Below are 19,755 nucleotides of genomic sequence, written 5' to 3' on the forward strand. Positions count from 1 at the left end.
ATCTAATATTATTTTAAACTTCAGCTTCTTTGTAGAATAGATCTTTGCTCCATAACTGTGTAGGAAAATATTGAGCAGTGGTATTATGGCACAGTGGGCTAAGCCTCCACTTGCGGTGCCAGCATCACATACCCGAGTGCCAGTTCCAGTACTGCCTGCTCTGCCTCAAATCCAGCTTCCAGCCAGTGTACTTGGGAAGGCAATGGAAGATGGCCCAAGTACTGAGGAACCTGTTACCCGTGTTAGGGGACCTCGATGGAGTCCCTGGCTCTTGGCCTTGGCCTGGCCTGGACCTGGCTATTGCAGGCATTTGGGGAGTGAACCGGCAGGTGGAAGTACTTAATCACTCTCTATTGCCCTGCCTTTCAAAACAAGTAAATGAATCTTTCAGAAAAAAAAAGAAAAGAAAAAATATCCACACAGTAAATTCACTGTGATCACAGGTTTTTCTTTTATTCTTACCTTTAAACAGGTGATGGAAAGTGAAGAGTTCATGTTGCTTCCAGCCAATCAGCTTATTGATATAATATCCAGTGATGAGCTCAACGTTCGAAGTGAGGAACAAGTGTTCAATGCAGTAATGGCCTGGGTCAAATACAGTATTCAAGAAAGACGTCCTCAGTTACCCCAGGTAATAATAGACATGCTTTTCTAAAGTAGAAGAAATAATACATATTTGTCTTGTGAAAAGGAAACAGTTACCACTCTCCCTTGTATTAGACTGTGGGAAAGTCCATCTGTTGCAAATAAGGACATGTTTAGAAGCATTTTGACTGTGTATCATTGTGAACCTCTAGCTCTGTTGCATCCCCTCTATTTTGGAACAGTGTTGCATCTCAGCTATAGCACAATTCAAAGCCTAAGTTGTATAAAATGAACAAAAGAAAGCAAGGATGTTTCTTTCCCTATGGAGTGGACATCCCACCACATGCGTCCCATACCTATAAGCTGGAAATCCTAAAACACTTTGGAGAGTAAAGGGAAGAACTGGGACATAGGTGATCACTGAGTGAAATGTTCAAGGCCCCTCCTTGTTGTTATGTAGTCCACTGTTATCCACAAGGGATATGTTCCAATACATCCCTCAGATTCCCGAAACCTCTCGTAGTACCGAAGCCCATGTATGTTATGATAAAGTTTAATTTATAAATTAGGTACAATAAGAGATTAACAATCATAATAAACTACAATTATAGCAATGTAGTATGAACTAGAACGTAGGAATTTTTTATTTCCAGAGTTTTCTGTGTAGTATTTTCAGATCACAGCTGACCACAAGTAACTGGAATTGAGGACGCGAGGGAGCTGTAGCAGAGTCTGACAGTTCAACAGCTTATTCTTCTAGATTGTTAATCTATTTCAGTCCAGATACAGAAGAGTTTGTAACAGGTTGCTGAGAACTTAAAATAGCATCCTAGAATCAGTTTTCTGATTATTCTCCATTACTGAATTGTTAGAATAAATTTAATTTAGTTTTGAAATGGATGCCTTCCTCCTCCTCCTCCTTTGCTTATCATGTTCAATTAGATCTCAAAACAGGTGAAGCACAGTAGGGGAGCCTGGATCATGCATCCCTTTAAATCTTACCGGAAGGAGCTCATGCCTTTAACAGCTTTTATTGTCTTGTAGGTGCTGCAGCATGTTCGTTTGCCTTTGCTTAGTCCCAAGTTCCTGGTGGGCACAGTAGGTTCTGATCCCCTCATCAAAAGTGATGAAGAGTGCAGGTATGAATGACCCTGGCTGGGAAGAATCAACACCCAAACATCCCTATTTTCTCCTAATTTCCTTATTTGGATTGCTTCCTAAATATTGCATTTCTTATTGCTGGAACCAAGGCAATATTTAACAGGTTTTTCTTCTGGGCTAGGGTCAAGAAGAGGAAAAGGCAAAATTTTTGACAGAATTGCACTTCCAGTGGTTTTTGGTTTTTTGTTTTTTTTTTATAAGATTTATTTTTGTATCTAAAAGAGTTACACAAAGAGAGAAGGAGAGCAGAGAGAGAGAGAGAGAGAGATGTCTTCCATTCACTGGTTCACTCCCCAGTTGACCACAACAGTCAGAGCCTTGCCGATCCGAAGGCAGGAGCCAGGAGCTTCTTCTGGGTCTCCCACGTGGGTGCAGGGACCCAGGGACTTGGGCCATCTTCTACTGCTTTCCCAGGGCATAGCAGAGAGCTGGATAGGAAGTGGAGCAGCTAGGACACAAACCAGTGCCCAGATGAGATGCCAGCACTGCAGGTGGAGGCTTTACCCGCTACGCCACAGTGTCGGCTCCTCCAGTGTTTTTTTTTTTTTATCTGTACTGCTTATTGGTGTAGAAGCAGCAATAAAGAGAGAGAGTTAAAAGACTTTAATGCAAGCTTGAATTTGAAGAGGCAGTTCTTGGCCATTTTTTTCCTGAAGTAAATTGAATAATGCTGTTTACTCTGTCAGTGAGCACTTTTCTTTCCATCATATCTAGTGGAGAATTGGACTAGCCTCACCTTCTAAGAGGATGAACTGATTAACTCAGCTTTAGAAAGATTTAATTACAGCAAGGTGAAGCAGTTTCTAAACATTTTGATTATTGTTATTATGAATTTGGAAAGACAGGGAGAGATATCTCCCATCCCCTGGCCTCAACAGCTGAGGTAGTCCAGGCTGAAGCCAGGAACCCGGAACACCATCTAGGTCTCCTGCAAGGGCAGCAGGGGCCAAGCCCTTGAGCCGTCTTCCGCTGCCTCCCAGGCACGTCATCAGGGAAGTGGATCGCACGTGGAGCAGCTGGGACTCTGACATGGAATGCTGGTGTTACAGGCAGCAGCTTAGCTCGCTGTACTACAGCACTGCTCCTCTAAACGTGTTTTGACCAAAAAAAAAAAAAAGGATATTTTTAGAAAGGAGGAAAAAACTATTCTACTAGGCTGGCTCTATAATATACTCATATACAAAATGTAATGATCTCCAAATTTGACAGATTTTAAGATTTAGCTTCAAATATGCAGCCGTCTGGCTTTTTTTTTTTTTTTTTTTTTTTTTTTTTTGACAGGCAGATTTAGACAGTGAGAGAGAGAGAGAGAGGGGTCTTCCTTTCCGTTAGAGAGAGAGAGAGAGAAAGGTCTTCCTTTCTGTTGGTTCACCCCCCCAAATGGCCGCTACTGGTCTCCCATGTGGGTGCAGGGCCCAAGCACTTGGGCCATCCTCCACTGCCTTCCCAGGCCACAGCAGAGAGCTGGCCTGGAAGAGGAGCAACTGGGACAGAATCCGGCGCCCCAACTGGGACTAGAACTCGGTGTGCCGGCGCCACAGGCGGAGGATTAGCCAAGTAAGCCGTGGTGCCAGCGCCGTCTGGCATTTTTAACAGCTTTCCTCCAACCATGTTCCAAATTTAAAAGCAAAAAAGTTGGTACTCAGAACTCTTCAAACTACATTGACCATTAATCCTCCCTTGGTGATTAAAGAAATTTGGAATTCTATCCATCAGCTGAGGAGTGGATGAGTGTGCTGTGCATATACAATGGGATACTATTCAGCCATAAAAAAAAGGATGAACTCTTGTCATTTGTAACAACATGGATCAAAATGGAGAATATTATGTTAAATGAAATAAACCAGGCACAGAAAGACAATACTGCATGATCCCACTCATATGTAGAATCTGAAAACATTTCTCTTGAGAGAAGTAGAGAGAACAGGTATTTGATATGGTGGTTAAGATGCCACTTAGAATGCAAGTGTCCCATATCAGAGTGCCTGGGTTTGAGTTCCAACTCCACTCCAATGTAGCTCTTTGCTAATATGTACCTTGGGTGACAGCAGGTGATGGCTCACATACTTGGGTCCCTGCCATCCACATAGGAGACCTGGCTGGAATGCCAGTCCCAGCTGCTGTAGATATTTGGGGAGTAAACCAGTGCATCAAAGAACGCTCTGTATTCTCTTTCTGCCTTTAAAATAAATAATATATAAATAAGTGAATTAGAGTAGAATAATGCTTGCCAAATGCTATGGAGAGTAGGGGAAAAGGAAGGAAGGAGAAAAGATGGTCACAGGAACTAGTAGGATGACTATAAATAATGATAATGCACTAGATATGTTTTTAAAGCTGGAAGAAAGGATTTTTAATTTTTTAACAGAAATTATAAATGTCTGAGGTAATGGATAAGCTTACCCTGACTTGAGCATTATAAAACAGAAATCACATAGTGTCCCGTAAGTACCATTCTTATGGAATTATCCCTGACTTCAGAACAGAAGTAGGACATGAGGATTTGCTCACATTTCTTCCATAATCCAAGACCTGTTCCTTTAATAGGAGATGCTAAAGGGGGATTTAGATGTTTGTCTTTTAAATTAAAGAAGCAGATAAATGGTAATTACTTCCCCTAAATATTTGCAATAGCAAGAAGGAAAACCATATGGTGAACTCTAAAGAAACGATACATGGGTATGCTTTCCTGATTAAGCATAAAACAGATTGCACTGGTTTTGATGTAGAGAGCACAGGAGCCTATGAAGTAGCTTTCTTCTGTGCTTGTTTATTTGTTTTATTATTTGAGATTCAGGAGAGACAGGGAGCACTCCCATCCACTGGCTCACTTCCCAAATGCCTAAAACAGCCTGGGGAAAGTGAGAGCTGGGGATCCGGTCTCCCACGTGGGTATTGAGCCATCACTGCTGTCCCCTCACTGGTCTTTATCAGCAGGAAGCTGGAGTCAGGAGCCAGAACTCGACATCAAACCCAGGCACTCTGATGTGGAATGCAGGTATCTTCACTTTCTAGGCTAACCACTGGCCCCATAGTCATTTTACTTATTTATTTTGAAAGACGCAGGCAGACAGAAATATTCTATCTCCTGGTTCACTCTCTAGATTCTTAGCCAGGATTGAGCCGATCTGAAGCCAAGAGCCTGGTATTCAATCCATGCCTCCCACGTGAGCAGCAGGAACCCAAGAACTTGAACCATCGCCTGCTGCCTCCCAGAGAACTCATTAGCAGGAAGCTGGAATAGACAGAGAATTTGAACCTACATACTCTGATATGGGACTTGGGCATCTTATTTGCTGTGCCAAACACCCACCCCTGAAGTCACTTTTAAAAGAAGACCCAGGCCCAGGGGGCCAGCGCTGTGGCATAGCAGGTAAAGCCACCACCTGCAGTGCTGGCATCCCATATGGACGCTGATTCAAGTCCCAACTGCTCCACTTCCTATCCAGCTCTCTGCTATGGCCTGGGAAAGCAGTGGAAGATGGCCCAAGTCCTTGGGCCCCTGCACCCGCATGGGAGACCTGAAAGAAGCTCCTGGCTCCTGGCTTCAGATCGGCACAGCTCTAGCTGTTGCAGCCACCTAGGGAGTGATCCAGCAGATGGAAGACCTCTCTCTCTCTGCCTCTCCTGCTCTCTCTGTGTAACTCTGCCTTTCAAATAAATAAATCTTTAATTAATAAATAAATAAATAGACCCGAGGCAGGCATTTGGCCTGGCTGATGGACCCCAGTGTACCACATCACAGTGCCTGGGCTTGAGACTTGGCTCTGCTTCTGATCTCAGCTTTCTGGTATTGTGCACCCTGGGTCTGGTGGTAATGGCTCAGGTAGTGGAATCCCAGCCATCCCAGTGGGAGACCTGGATTGAGTTCCTAACTCCTGGTTTCAGCCTGGCTCAGTCCTGCCATCACAGGAGTTTGTGGAGTGGGCCAGCAAAGGGGACTTCTCTGTCTCCCTATCTCTTTCTCAGATCTCTATCTGCCTCTCAAATAATATATTTTTTTTAAGATTTATTTTATTTATTTGAAAGACAGAGTTACAGAGAGAGGCAGAGACAGAGAGAGGTCCTCCATCCGCTGGTTCACTCCCCAGATGGCCGCAATGGCCGGAGCTGTGCCGATCCCAAGCCAGGAGCCAGGAGTTTCTTCCAGGTCTCCCACATGGGTGCAGGGGCCCAAGGACTTGGGCTGTCTTCTTCTGCTTTCCCAGGCCATAGCAGAGAGCTAGATCAGAAGTGAAGCAGCCAGGACTAGAACCGGCACCCATATGGGATGCCGGCGCTTCAGGCCAGGGCTTTAACCCACCGCGCCACAGCAATGGCCCCTCAAATAATATTTAAAATTCCCAGTGTGTAGACCTTTGGCAAATTACTTTAACCTCTTTGTGCTGCGATTTCTTCATTGATAAAGTAGGACTAATAGCAGTGTCTACTCCATAAGGCTGCTATGAAAATTAAATGCATAAATATATATTAAGAACCTAAAGTGGAGTAGCCCATGACTGTAACTGTTATTAATATTAATCTTGTGCAGGGCCGGCATTGTGGCATAGTGTATTCAGCCTCCACCACCTGCAATGCCAGCATCCCATGTGAGCACTGGTTCAAGTCCCGACTGCTCCACTTCTGATCCAGCTCTCAGCTAACATGCCTGGAAGGCAGTGAAAGATGTCCCCTGCCACTCAAGTGGGAGACCCAGATGGAGTTCCAGGCTCCTGGCTTCAGTCTGGCCCAGCCCCAGCTGGGGAATGAACCAGTGGATGGGTGTCTTTATGAGAAGCTAGAGAAAGCTCTTGATCACTGACTTAGTTTTTCTGTTTCTGTTTTTGTTTTTAGGATAAATTCAGAAGAAGCCTAAGCAAACAAAGCCTTATACTGGAAAGTGCATTACTGTGTCTTGCCTGGTACAGGTCTAAGCAGGAATAAATTACTCTTTTTAGTATAGGATACTATAGAAAATACTTTCAGAATTGAGGGAGAGAGTAATAACAGTTCTGCAGGCACTGAGTGTCTTTAAAGACTCAAACAGGGGTTGGCACTGTGGCATAGTGGGTTAAGCCACTATCTGTGACAGCAGCATCCCATTTGCCTGCTGGTTCGAGTCCTGGCTGCTCCTCTTCTAATCCAGCTCCCTGCTAATGTGCCTAGGAAAAGCAGCAGAGGATGACCTTAAGTACCTGGACTCCACCACCCATGTGAGAGACTCAGATGAAACTCCTGGCCATTGTGGCCATTTGGGGAGTGAACCAGCGGGTGGAAGATCTCTGTCGCTGTCTCTTCTCCTCTCTGTAACTCTGCCTTTGAAATATATAAACTTTTTTAAAAAGACTCAAAATAAGTATGCCAAATAGTTTGTATTGGGATACTGTATTTAACAAATGTAATTACCAGATTCTTCCCTTAAAGTACCTTAATTAGAAAGAAAAAAAAGTTTTTATCTCAGTGAACTTGTTAAGACTAAACCATTCAGATGGTACTGGAGAGCAAATTAATATTAAGAGACAGTATAGCGTTTCTTTTTAGAAATCCGATGTTTGACCCAGTTTTATAACTTTAATTAATCTATCAGATATCTTATGGTGCCCCTACTGATATGCTCCTTTTCCAATATCCTGCAGAATCCAATAAAATTTGTCAGAATATGGTAACTAAGCAGGCTGGTGATCTAATCATAGCTATTAGTTCCCCGTAAGATTTTGCTGACTCTAAGCATGTTTGGTCTTTGGTTAAATTTTCACTGAGATATGAAGTCATGTGGAAGTTCACAACTCAGTGTGATTGCCAACATGGCTTTCATGTTTGCGTCAGTTTTAATATTGGCTGGCATTCTTGGTTTCAGCTGATTTATACTTCCCTCTCCTTGCCAACCTAAATATTCCTGAGCTGTGTTGAAACTTGACTAGCAATGTTATTGAGACATTTAGAATAAAGGCACAATTTTTTTTTCTGCAGAGACTTGGTAGATGAGGCTAAAAACTACCTCCTCTTGCCTCAAGAACGACCTCTAATGCAAGGACCACGGACAAGACCACGGAAACCCATCCGATGTGGAGAAGTACTCTTTGCAGGTGTGGATCTTAATACACTGTGACTAAGCAAAGTATCTTCCCGTGTGAGAATTGTCACTTGAGTAATCATTTGGAAAGCTGTGATACTTAGTCATAAGAAACACGTAATAAGCCAGTATATAACTTGATTCTTAATCCATTATCTAACAGTGGTATTCTCCAAAAGACTACTTGGATGTTTTGTTGAAATGAGTTACATACAGTAATTTGCATTCAATGCACAAGTCACCTCATAATTACTTGTAATTGTCAAAAAAGTTATCTTAAATAGTTAGACTGTTTCCAAGTCCTGTCAAGTTAGGTTAAGCCCCAAAACAACCTGCTGTGTTATTTTGCTCCTACTATCTAACCCTAAACCTTCGAGATCTTTCTATTTCAAGTACTTTAATTCTGTCCACGTAAAGTCAGCTCCCTCATTCAACTGAATAACTACTTTTTCATTGTTTAGTAAAGCCTCTTATATGGTGAGCGGCCCTAATTCAGAAATCTAAAATGCTACAAAATCTGAAATGTTTTGAGCATCATATCAACACTCAAAAAGTTTCAGATTTTGGATTTTTGGATCAGAGATGCTCAGCTGGCAAAGTCTATGCATTTATTCCATAATCCAACCAGCATTCCAGAGAGGGCATACTCAACCTGTAGTAGTTCATGTCCTGACAGTTTTTTCAAATCCTGATTCATGGACTAGCTGGGGTGTATGTGTAGTGTTCATATTTAAGCCTCCAAGGCTCAGTAATTCCATACTCCTTAGATATGGGCTTCCTCTGATCCTGTGTCCCAGTTCAGTATTTGAAGTGTTCTATTCCTTTTAATCAGGGAATTAAACCTCTGGGACATAGTGCCCTTCCCCATCAGCTAACCGCTTGAATGTCTTTTCATGTTTAATTTAATTTTCTCTTAGCAGGTGGGAATATATCTTCTCCTATAGTTTTGGAAGCCAGATTTGATAATTTATGTTTATAGCTTCCTCTTCTGAAATTTGTTCATCTAATTTTCTTCAAGTAGATTACAGCATTTCTTTTCAAAGAAAACTCATACCAAATAGATACCAAATTTTCTTCTTCTTCTTTCTCATCCTCATCATGATCTTTTTCCTTCTCTTTTGGAAGCATTACTTCATTTTGTTTTAGATTTCAAATAATTATTAATTAATTCTTCATGCACTGACTTCTCCCATACTCCCAGTGTCCTAATGTCTCATTTTACTAACAAATTTATCATTTTTATTGCCATCCTTATTTATTCATTCTAAAATTTTCATCCTATACATATACATTCACATGTACATGTTCATATACTCATGTGAGTTCAGACACTTGCAGGCCCACACCTACACACATCTGCACCCTCTCTCATTACATACCTGTCTATGGTTCCCAAAGATTGGTGAATAAATTGTCAGACCTCATTAAGTTTTCAAGGAATCCTATAAAAAGAGAGACAGAGAGAAAGGTCTTCCTTCCATTGGTTCACCCCTCAAAATGGCCACTATGGCTGACGCGCTGTGCTGATCTGAGGCCAGGAGCCAGGTGCTTCTCCTGGTCTCCCATGCGGGTGCAGGGCCCGAGCACTTGGGCCATCCTCCACTGCCTTCCCGGGCCACAGCAGAGAGCTGGCCCGGAAGAGGGGCAACCGGGAAAGAATCCAGCGCCCCAACCGGGACTAGAACCTGGTGTGCCGGCGCTAGGTGGAGGATTAGAGCCTAGTAAGCCGCGGCGCTGGCCTTATAATCATAATTTCAATAGTTCTACCCCAGTTCCAGTGTATTAGTGTGCTTGGTCTGCCGTAACTGAGTGCCCTAGCCTGGGTGAGGCTTCTCTCTTGAGCTTATACAAGTTGCCTTCTCTTGTAACTTCACATGGCCCTGTCTCTGTGCACATACAGAGATCTTTGATGGCTTCTTCTCTTCTAAGGACATCAGTCCAGGGGCCAGTGCTGTGGCAGAGCAGGTTAAGCTGCCACCTATGGTTCTGGCATCCCATATGTGCACTGATTCGAGTCCTGGAGGCTTCACTTCTAATCCAGCTCCCTGCTAGTGTGTCTGGAAAAACAGTGGAAGATGGCCCAAGTGCTTGGGCCTTTCTTACCCAGTTGGAAGACCCAGAAGAAAATCTTGGCTCCTGGCTTCAGATTAGCTCAGCTCCAGCTGCTGCACCCATTTGGAGAGTGAACCAGCAGAGGGAAGATCATTGTCTTTGTCTCTGTATCTCTCTCCCTCTGTAACTCTGCCTTTCAAATAAATAAATAAATCTTAAAAAAAAAAGTCAGTCCTGTTAGTCCTCTTATGACCTCATTTAACTCTAATTACCTCCTTAAAAGCCCTGTCTCTTTATATCGTCACAATGGAGGTTTGGTTTCAATATATACATTTTAGAGAGAGATAATTCAGCCTGTAATACCCTGTTATGTCATCATTTGCTGCCCTGGTAATCATGCTACACTTAAGACCACCATGAAAGTAGAACCAAACAATCTTTTCCTTTTCTTACATCCCTAAGTCACACACACACACAAAAAACCTTAAGTTTTGTTTTCTAAAAGCCTATTTTTCTTTGATGTTGAAGAATAGCATTTATGAAGTATTACTTATTTGATTTAAAGCCATTTAATCCAGTAAAAAGCTGGTTTTAAATTACTTCCATTATAAAATTATAACTGAAATTTAGTAATTAGGCTATAGGTCTCAAGTGCTATAAATCCTCACATTTCTAGCCAAGTTGTATTTTAGATTTAGGATACTGAAACCCGTGGCATTTATCCAATTACAGAATTCAAATTTAAACAAATTAATATCCATAAAACTTGCTGTGATTTAGTATTAGTTGACTATTCTGCTTTAAAAGAACCCATCCTAAAATAAAATTTATATATCATATTGAGATTATCAAATTAACAAAGTAAACTTTCAAATCCATCTAGAAGAAAAGATTGGGAGCATTTTCCATTTTCAGTTGGGCTCAGAAAGTTGCTTGGGACACCCTTAGGAACCAGTAGTTAAAGCAAGTGTTTGCAGTACTCTTAGAACCTCATTTCTTAAATGAAAAATATTTGAAAGATTAACCAATTCAGTTATGTGCCATAATCATACTTTTTTCAGGAATCACTCAGGAAAGCTTTATAGAATTTTAAGAGGTGTATTTTTGTTTTTGTTTTTTGTTTTCTTTTTAGTTTTTTGTTGGATGGTTTGTTTCCTATTCATATTGTTACTTTGCTCAGTCTGCCGTAACAAAATACCATAGAATGGTGGTTAAATTATTTTCTTATACTCCTGGAGGCTCTAAGTCTAAAGTCGAGATTCCAGCCAATTCAATGTCTGGACAGGGTTCACTTCCTGCCTTGTGGATGGCTACCTTCTTGTTATGTCCTTACATGGCATCCGTTTGGTGTGTGCACATGTGGAGAGGTGGGGCAGGCAGTGGAGAGAACAAACAAGAGCTGTGGTGTCTCTTCTCACAGGAACAGTAATTTTATAGGGTTCGATCCTCACCCTTATTAACTCACATAAACCCATTTACTTCCTTAGAGGTCCCATCTGTAAGTACAGCCAAACTATGGATTAAGACTTAAACATAGGCCGGCGCCGCGGCTCACTAGGCTAATCCTCCGCCCAGCGGCGCCGGCACACCGGGTTCTAGTCCCGGTCAGGGCGCCGGATTCTGTCCCGGTTGCCCCTCTTCCAGGCCAGCCCTCTGCTGTGGCCAGGGAATGCAGTGGAGGATGGCCCAGGTGCTTGGGCCCTGCACCCCATGGGAGACCAGGAAAAGCACCTGGCTCCTGGCTCCTGCCATCGGATCAGCGCGGTGCGCCGGCCGCAGCGCGCCGGCCACGGCGGCCATTGGAGGGTGAACCAACGGCAAAGGAAGACCTTTCTCTCTGTCTCTCTCTCTCACTGTCCACTCTGCCTGTCAAAAAAAAAAAAAAAAAAAAAAGACTTAAACATAGGCCGGCGCCGCAGCTCACGAGGCTAATCCTCCACCTAGTGGCGCCAGCACACCGGGTTGTAGTCCTGGTCGGGGCACCGGATTCTGTCCTGGTTGCCTCTCTTCCGGGCCAGCTCTCTGCTGTGGCCCAGGAGTGCAGTGGAGGATGGCCCAAGTGCTTGGGCCCTGCACCCCATGGGAAACCAGGAGAAGCACCTGGCTCCTGCCTTCGGATCAGTGCGATGCGCCGGCCACGGCGGCCATTGGAGGGTGAACCAACGGCAAAAAAAAAAAAAAGGAAGACCTTTCTCTCTGTCTGTCTCTCTCACTGTCCACTCTGCCTGTCAAAAAAAAAAAAAAAAAAAAAAAAAAAGACTTAAACATATGGATTTGGGAGTGGCGGAAAACAGTCATTCAGTCCCTAACACTCACTTGTGAAAAATATAATGTCTTCAGTGTTTTCTGATCATAAATGTTGTATTTGATAGTTTAGAATTCAGTGCAGACTATAGACTAAACAGAAAGCAAAATATTTTGTGATTTTAGAAGTTTAGTACTGTTTTAGTCACAACGGTATGTATTAAGAGATCATGAGTTGATCAGCCAAAAACTGTCTCTCTAATATAATAAAAGAAAAAGAGGATTCTGAGTTGTTGTTTTTTGGCTTTTGATAGCACATTACGTTTATCTAGTACTATATACAAGTTTTTTTTTTTTAACTCATTTTAGATACTTACAAGAGGATTTCAAAAAGTTCATGGAAAATAGAATTAAGAGATAACATTATTCTGGAGCAAAACAGTTAAGCCCATGCCTAGTTATAAAATGTATTTTTCTTGAACTTTTTTTTTAAGATTTATTTATTGATTTGGAAGGCAGAATTGTAAAGAGAGAGAGGCAGAGGCAAAAAGAGAGAAGTCTTCCATCAGCTGGTTCACTCCCCAGGTGGCCACAATGACCAGGGCTGGGCCAGATGGAAGCCGAGCCAGGAGGTTCCTCCAGGTCTCCCGCATGGGTACAGGGGCCCAAGCACGTGAAACATCTTCTACTGCTTTCCCAGGCACATTGGCAGGGAGCTGGATCGGAAGTAGAACAGCCCAGACACGAACCAGTCCCCGTTTACTCTTTTTGCTGTCTCCTTTGTTTTGCCTTATCCAGAATGTAATATAGTTGGAACCACATAACTGAGTCAGAAAAACAAACCATGTTTCCCTCTGCTCTCAGATCACAACAGTCAACATAGAAGAATTCTATGACCTCAAAAGGTGTAAGGATTTCTCTCCACCAGTAAGCAAGCAATCAGTTTTGCAGTGGACATCAATTGGGCATCCTCTTCCCCAGTTCAGTTCCAGCACTATCTGCCTGAGATAGTGTCAAATCTCATGTGTTGAGGGCTCAGTCCCCAAGGTTTCCCTCCCTTTTAGATGCCATTTACAAGCCCCAGTTTGTTTTACCCGTGCTTCCGACCAATAGACTACAAATCACTGTTCCTACACTGCCTGTTTGGTTTTAATTTGCTCAAGTGGTTTGTGAAGTCAGGAAAATTCCTATACTTAGTGGTTTTCTATAAAAGACATTAAAAAGGGGCTGGCACTGTGGCGCAGTGGGTTGATCCTTCGCCTGTGGCACCAGCATCCCATATGGGTGCTGGTTCTAGTCTCTGCTGCTCCTCTTCCAGTCCAGCTCTCTGCTGTGGTCTGGGAGAGCAGTAGAAGATGGCCCAGGTCCTTGGGCCCCTGCACCCACATGGGAGACCCAGAGGAAGATTCTGGCTCCTGGCTCCTGGATTTGGAGTTCTGGCCATTGTGGCCATTTGGGGAATGAACCAGCAGACGATAGACACCTCTCTCTCTTTCTCTCTCTTTCTCTCTCTTTCTCTCTCTTTCTCTCTCTCTCTCCCTCCCTCCCTCCCTCTCATTGTCTGTAACTCTACCTCTCAAATAAATAAAACCTTTAAAAATAAAAGACATTGAGGCCGGCGCCACGGCTCAATAGGCTAATCCTCCACCTAGCGGCTCCGGCACCCCGGGTTCTAGTCCCAGTCGGGGCGCCAGATTCTGTCCCGGTTGACCCTCTTCCAGTCCAGCTCTCTGCTGTGGCCCGGGAGTGCAGTGGAGGATGGCCCAAGTGCTTGGGCCCTGCACCCCATGGGAGACCAGGAGAAGCACCTGGCTCCTGCCATCGGATCAGCACGGTGTGCCGGCCGCAGCGCACCAGCCGTGGCGGCCATTGGAGGGTGAGCCAACGGCAAAAGGAAGACCTTTCTGTCTCTCTCTCACTATCCACTCTGCCTGTCAAAAAATAAATAAATAAATAAATAAATAAATAAATAAATAAATGACATTGAAAGGATCACATGCAGAGATGCACAGATCTTACAAGCCCTGTCCAGGTCCACCACCCTTCAGGAACCTCCATGTGCTCAGATTATCTAGAAGCTTCCTGAACCTCATGCTTTCAGGTTTTTATGAAGTTTTCAGTATAATGTGCATAATTGATTAAATCTTAAGTCATTGGTGATCAACTTAACCTTCAGTTCCTTCCCCTTCCCCTTAGGATGGTGGATAGGACTAAAAGTCCCAGCACTCTAAGCACACCTTGGTCCTTGCCCCTATCCTGAAGCTACCAAGAGGCTGCCAGCCAAAGGTCAACTCATTGCCATCCAAAAACATAAGTATCACTTTAGAGATTCCAATGATTTTAAGAGTTATAGGTAGGGAAGTGGAGGTGAAGACCAAATACATATTTCACAATGTCACAGTAACTTTTCAGACTGGCCTCTTTTTTTAAGTTTCATCCATGTCTTCTCATGGTTTGATAGCTCATTTTTTATTACAGCATTATCTGTTGTCTGGATGTACCATAGTTTATCCATTCACCTACTGAAAGGTATCTTGGTAGGTTCCTATAGCTGCCTCCAAGGGTCCAGGAGGCAGGAAGCCCAAGTCAGGAGAGGGAGCCAGATATCAACCCCTGGTATTCCAAACATGGGCATGGGAGCCCTAACTGGCTTCTTTTTTTTTTTTTTTTTTTTTTTTTTAAGGTTTATTTATTTGTTTGAAAGGCAAAGTTGTTACAGAGAAGCAGAGGCAGAAAGAGAGAGAGAGGTCTTCCATCTGCTAGTTCACTCCCCAGTTAGCCGCAATGACTGAAGCTTCACCAATCAGTAGCCAGGAGCCAGAAGCCTTATCCGGGTCTTCCACATGGGGTGCAGGGGCCCAAGGACTTGGGCCATCTTCACTGCTTTCCCAGGCCACAGCAGAGAGCTGGATCGAAAGTGAAGCAGCCAGGACTTGATCCGGCACCCATATGGGATGCTGGCACTGCAGGCAGCAGCTTTACCTGCTACGCCACAGCATGGCCCCGACAGTTTCTTCTTAAATAGTATGCCTTTTATTTCCTTTTCTTGTCTTACAGCATTAGCTAGGACTTCCAGTATGATGCTGGAAATCAGTAATGAGAGGGAACATTCTTGCCTTGTTCTTTATCTTAGAAAGCTTTAACTCTTACCATTAAGTATAATGCTAGCTGAAGGCATTTTGTAACTATTCTTTATTAAGCAGAAGTTCCCAGTTTTTTGAGAGTTTTTATGAGGAATGTGTATTGAATTTGTCAGATACTTTTCCTGCATCTGTTGATACAATTCTGAGTTTTCGGGGCTGGCACTGTGGCGCAGCGGGTAAAGCCGCCGCCTGCAGTGCCGGCTTCCCATTTGAGCACTGGTTCAAGTCTCAGCTGCTCCGCTTCTGATCCAGCTCTCTGCTACTGCCTGGGATAGCAGTGGAGGATGGCCCAAGTCCTTGGGTCCCTGCACCCACGTGAGAGACCCGGATAAGCTCCTGGCTCCTGGCTTTGGATCGATGCAGCTCCGGCTGTTGCAGCCATCTGGGGAGTGAACCATCGGATGGAAGACCTCTCTCTCTCTGGCTCTCCTCTCTCTGTGTAACTCTGACTTTCAAATAAATACATAAATCTTAAAAAAAAAAAAAAATTCTGGCCGGCGCTGTGGCTCAATAGGCTAATCCTCCGCCTTGCGGCGCCGGCACACCGGGTTCTAGTCCCGGTCGGGGCGCTGGATTCTGTCCCGGTTGCCCCTCTTCCAGGCCAGCTCTCTGCTGTGGCCCGGGAGTGCAGTGGAAGATGGCCCAAGTCCTTGGGTCCTGCACCCGCATGGGAGACCAGGAAAAGCACCTAGCTCCTGGCTTCGGATCAGCGCGTTGCGCTGGCCGCAGCGCACTGGCCGCAGCAGCCATTGGAGAGTGAACCAACGGCAAAGGAAGACCTTCCTCTCTGTCTCTCTCTCTCACTGTCCATTCTGCCTGTCAAAAAAAAAAAAAAAAAAAAAAAAAATTCTGAGTTTTCTTTTTTAGCCTGGTGATATGATTTTTAAAATTTGAACCTTCTTGTCTACTCAGATAAAACCTACTTGGTCATGTTGTATCATCCTTTTTATACATTGTTAGTATTTTTCCACTTTTTAATTTTGATTCCTTATTTTACAAATGAGGAAACAGTGGCTCAGGATTTCCCCAACATTGCAGAACTGGTAGAAGCAACAATCAAACCTTAATTTTCTAACTAAATTCAGTGTTTTATCCATTATATAGGATATTACCTTACAATTCTATTTGAATAGGTGTCATTGTCCTTCTTTGTCAAGTGGACATGATACTAATGTATTTAGAAAATTAATTAAGGTTATAGCAATCCCAGTGGAATAAATGAAAGTTATGACTGTATTTGGACCTACTTCTAGAGACATTTGCTTAGTCACACATTAATCCACAGTGAGGTTAGCAGGGACTGATACAGTTTGCCTTAGGGCACATCCTCTTGATCATTTCTGTTTCTTCCTTAGTCGGTGGTTGGTGCAGTGGAGATGCCATTTCCAGTGTTGAAAGATACGATCCACAGACAAATGAATGGCGCATGGTAGCTTCAATGAGCAAAAGGCGATGTGGAGTTGGGGTCAGTGTCCTTGATGACCTGTTATATGCAGTGGGAGGCCATGATGGATCCTCTTATCTCAATAGTGTTGAAAGGTGAGTAAAGAGGGCTTGAAATGTTTTCTCTATTGTACGTGCAGTGTCATTTGAGATACTAATTAGGAAACAGATGTGACTTGAGTCTGTGGCACTGGTTGGCACCCTAATCCTTGTAGCATGACGTACAAGTCCTCTATGATCTGTTCTCCACCTGTTTTTCCACTTTGCATTGGATTGCACCATTCCCTAAACATGCAACTACGGACCCAACAAATTGCTCACAGTTCCTGGCACAACTGTCTTTTTTTTTTTTTTAAAGATTTGATTTATTTATTTGAAAGTGAGAATTATGTAGAAAGAGGAGAGGCAGAGAGGATGCCGCCAGTTCACTCCCCAGACGGCTGCAACGGCTGGAGCTGCGCTGATCTGAAGCCAGGAGCCAGGTGCTTCTTCCTGGTCTCCCATGGGGGTGCAGGGGCCCAAGGACTTGGGCCATCCTCCACTGCTTTCCCAGGCCATAGCAGAGAGGTGGATCAGAAGCAGAGCAGCTGGGACTTGAACCAGTGCTCAAATGGGAAGCCAGCACTGCAGGCGGCGGCTTTACCTGCTGCGCCACAGCGCCAGCCCCAGCACACCATCGTCTTTCATGTCTGTTTCCCTATGTGTATGCTTGCTTTCTTCCCTGGAATATTTGCCCTTTTAAGACTTACTTATCCTTCAAGAATCAAATGTTAATCATTACATAAAATTCTCTGATGGTCATGCAAATAAATTAGTTTCTCACGCCTTTATTCTTTATGTATCTTTAACAAGCTTGTTCCTAATCCATTGTGCTATAATTGTTGAGCTGCCTTTATCCATAATATCTATCACACAGGGCACAATGGAAACCTTACAGTAACTGATGTTTTAAAAGCTTCTTGCTCTCATGCACCCTTTTCCTTTCCATGATGTTGATTTAAGGTGATCCTTGGTATTTCCACAACACACCTCTGAAACCATGCAGCAACTCAGTTCCCATTGTGGCTGGAAAAACACCGAGGAATCAGTTCCATAAAAGTGGAGTGGCTAGGGGAGTGCACTTAAATATACCAAGGGAATGCTAACTGTATTTTATGAAATAAAGTGTCGTCAATTCTAGAATCATGAAATAAAACTAAGATATTTTTAAAATAAATAAGTAAACCAGTTAAACAAATATAAGCAAAATAATTAAATATTTATATCTCAGTTACATTGAAGCCTGTAGATATCAAAATAAAGATTTTGGGAGCCAGCACTGTGGCATAGTGGGTAAAGCCGCCACCTACAGTGCCAGCATCCCACATGGGCGCCAGTTCGAGTCCCAGCTGCTTCACTTGCAATCCAGCTCTCTGCTGTGGCCTGAGAAAGCCCTTGGGCCCCTGCACATACATCCGAGGCCTAGAAGAAGCTGCTGGCTCCAGCCATCCCACTGTTGTGGCCATTTTGGGAGTGAACCAATGGATGGCAGCCCTTTATCTGTGTCTCTCCCTCTCCCTGTAACTCATCTTCTCAAATAAATAAATTAAATCTTAAAAAATAAAAGTAAAAATGAATATATTCTTTGCCCCAACGATTCTAGTCTTTATCCATTTTCTAGTCTTTATCCATTTGCACAGGGAGAAAGATACAAGAATAATCACTGTTTTTAATAGCAACATATTGGAAATAGTCAAAGGATATATGGATAGGAATATGATTAAGTGACGTGGCATATACAGTGTTATAAAATAGTTCAAAAGGAATCTCTTGTGCTATACTTCTATAAATAGATCTCAAATATCTTGAACAGAAACAGTGCCTACTGTGGACATATATTTATGTAAATAAAACAAGCTCACAGATGCATGTGCATATGGGTACATGTATACTTATTTGAAAACATTTTACTGAAAAGTATTAAAGAGTATATGCCAATCATAATGGGAAGAGACCAGAGTTCAAGTGGAACTCAAAGGGAAAATTAGTTTTGTTGATACTGTTTTGATTTTTTAAAATATATATTCATATACAGCTTATTATATACAAATGAATTTCAAAGATCAAAATAGGTTTCCATGTATTTTAGTTATTAATCTGCCCTTATTTAAGGGAGATAACATATATCAATCCTTTGATTTGAAATATGTAACATAGCCAGACTTCCTTTGTGGAATAAGAACTCTGCTCTTGATGTGTTCTTTACAGGTATGACCCCAAAACAAACCAGTGGAGCAGTGATGTGGCCCCTACAAGCACCTGCAGGACGAGTGTTGGTGTGGCAGTACTTGGAGGCTTTCTGTATGCCGTGGGTGGCCAGGATGGTGTGTCTTGCCTCAACATTGTTGAGAGGTGATTTTTTTTTAAATACTTTTCAATTTTTTTAAGGACACCTAGGACAGTTTTAAGGAAACAGTTACAGCCAACTTAGAGCATTAGAGGATTCACAATTCAGTGAATTTACCATAGGCTTTCCAGAAAAAGTTTTCAGTTGATCATAAAGGCTAGAAAGATTAAAAATATTTTGCCGGCGCTGCAGCTCACTAGGCTAATCCTCCGCCTTGCGGCGCCGGCACACTGGGTTCTAGTCCCGGTCGGGGCGCCGGATTCTGTCCCGGTTGCCCCTCTTCCAGGCCAGCACTCTGCTGTGGCCAGGGAGTGCAGTGGAGGATGGCCCAAGTGCTTGGGCCCTGCACCCCATGGGAGACCAGGATAAGTACCTGGCTCCTGCCATCGGATCAGCGCCGTGCACCGGCTGCGGCGGCCATTGGAGGGTGAACCAACGGCAAAGGAAGACCTTTCTCTCTGTCTCTCTCACTGTCCATTCTGCCTGTCAAAAAATAAAAAAATATTTTAAGCATTTTTAAATTGATTTTTAATCGACATGCAAATACTTATTGATGGTGACCAGCATATTTTGCAATAGACACACATCGTAGGATGACTGGATCAAGCCAACTAAAAGGCTTTTCATTTTTTTGTGATGAGGACACCAAAAATCTACTCCGACACTTTTCAAGTATACAATACACTTAC

At 43.3% G+C, this 19,755-nt stretch overlaps 1 protein-coding gene across 2 annotated transcripts in view; it reads left to right on the plus strand.

The window, feature by feature from the left end:
- The window catches only part of KLHL20 (kelch like family member 20), a 74,683-nt gene that overhangs the window by 35,434 nt on the left and 19,494 nt on the right, over positions 1–19,755 (plus strand). The window contains exons 4-8 of one of the 2 annotated variants that reach the window (XM_070077132.1): positions 473–631; positions 1,630–1,724; positions 7,696–7,811; positions 16,593–16,776; positions 18,928–19,071. In XM_070077132.1, the coding sequence (XP_069933233.1) occupies positions 473–631; positions 1,630–1,724; positions 7,696–7,811; positions 16,593–16,776; positions 18,928–19,071 (698 nt within the window). The remainder of the gene's footprint in view (positions 1–472; positions 632–1,629; positions 1,725–7,695; positions 7,812–16,592; positions 16,777–18,927; positions 19,072–19,755) is intronic. The other variant, XM_070077133.1, reaches the window with a different exon arrangement.

Source organism: Oryctolagus cuniculus, chromosome 7, assembly GCF_964237555.1.
Source record: "Oryctolagus cuniculus chromosome 7, mOryCun1.1, whole genome shotgun sequence".
In the NCBI taxonomy this organism is placed as follows: domain Eukaryota; kingdom Metazoa; phylum Chordata; class Mammalia; order Lagomorpha; family Leporidae; genus Oryctolagus; species Oryctolagus cuniculus.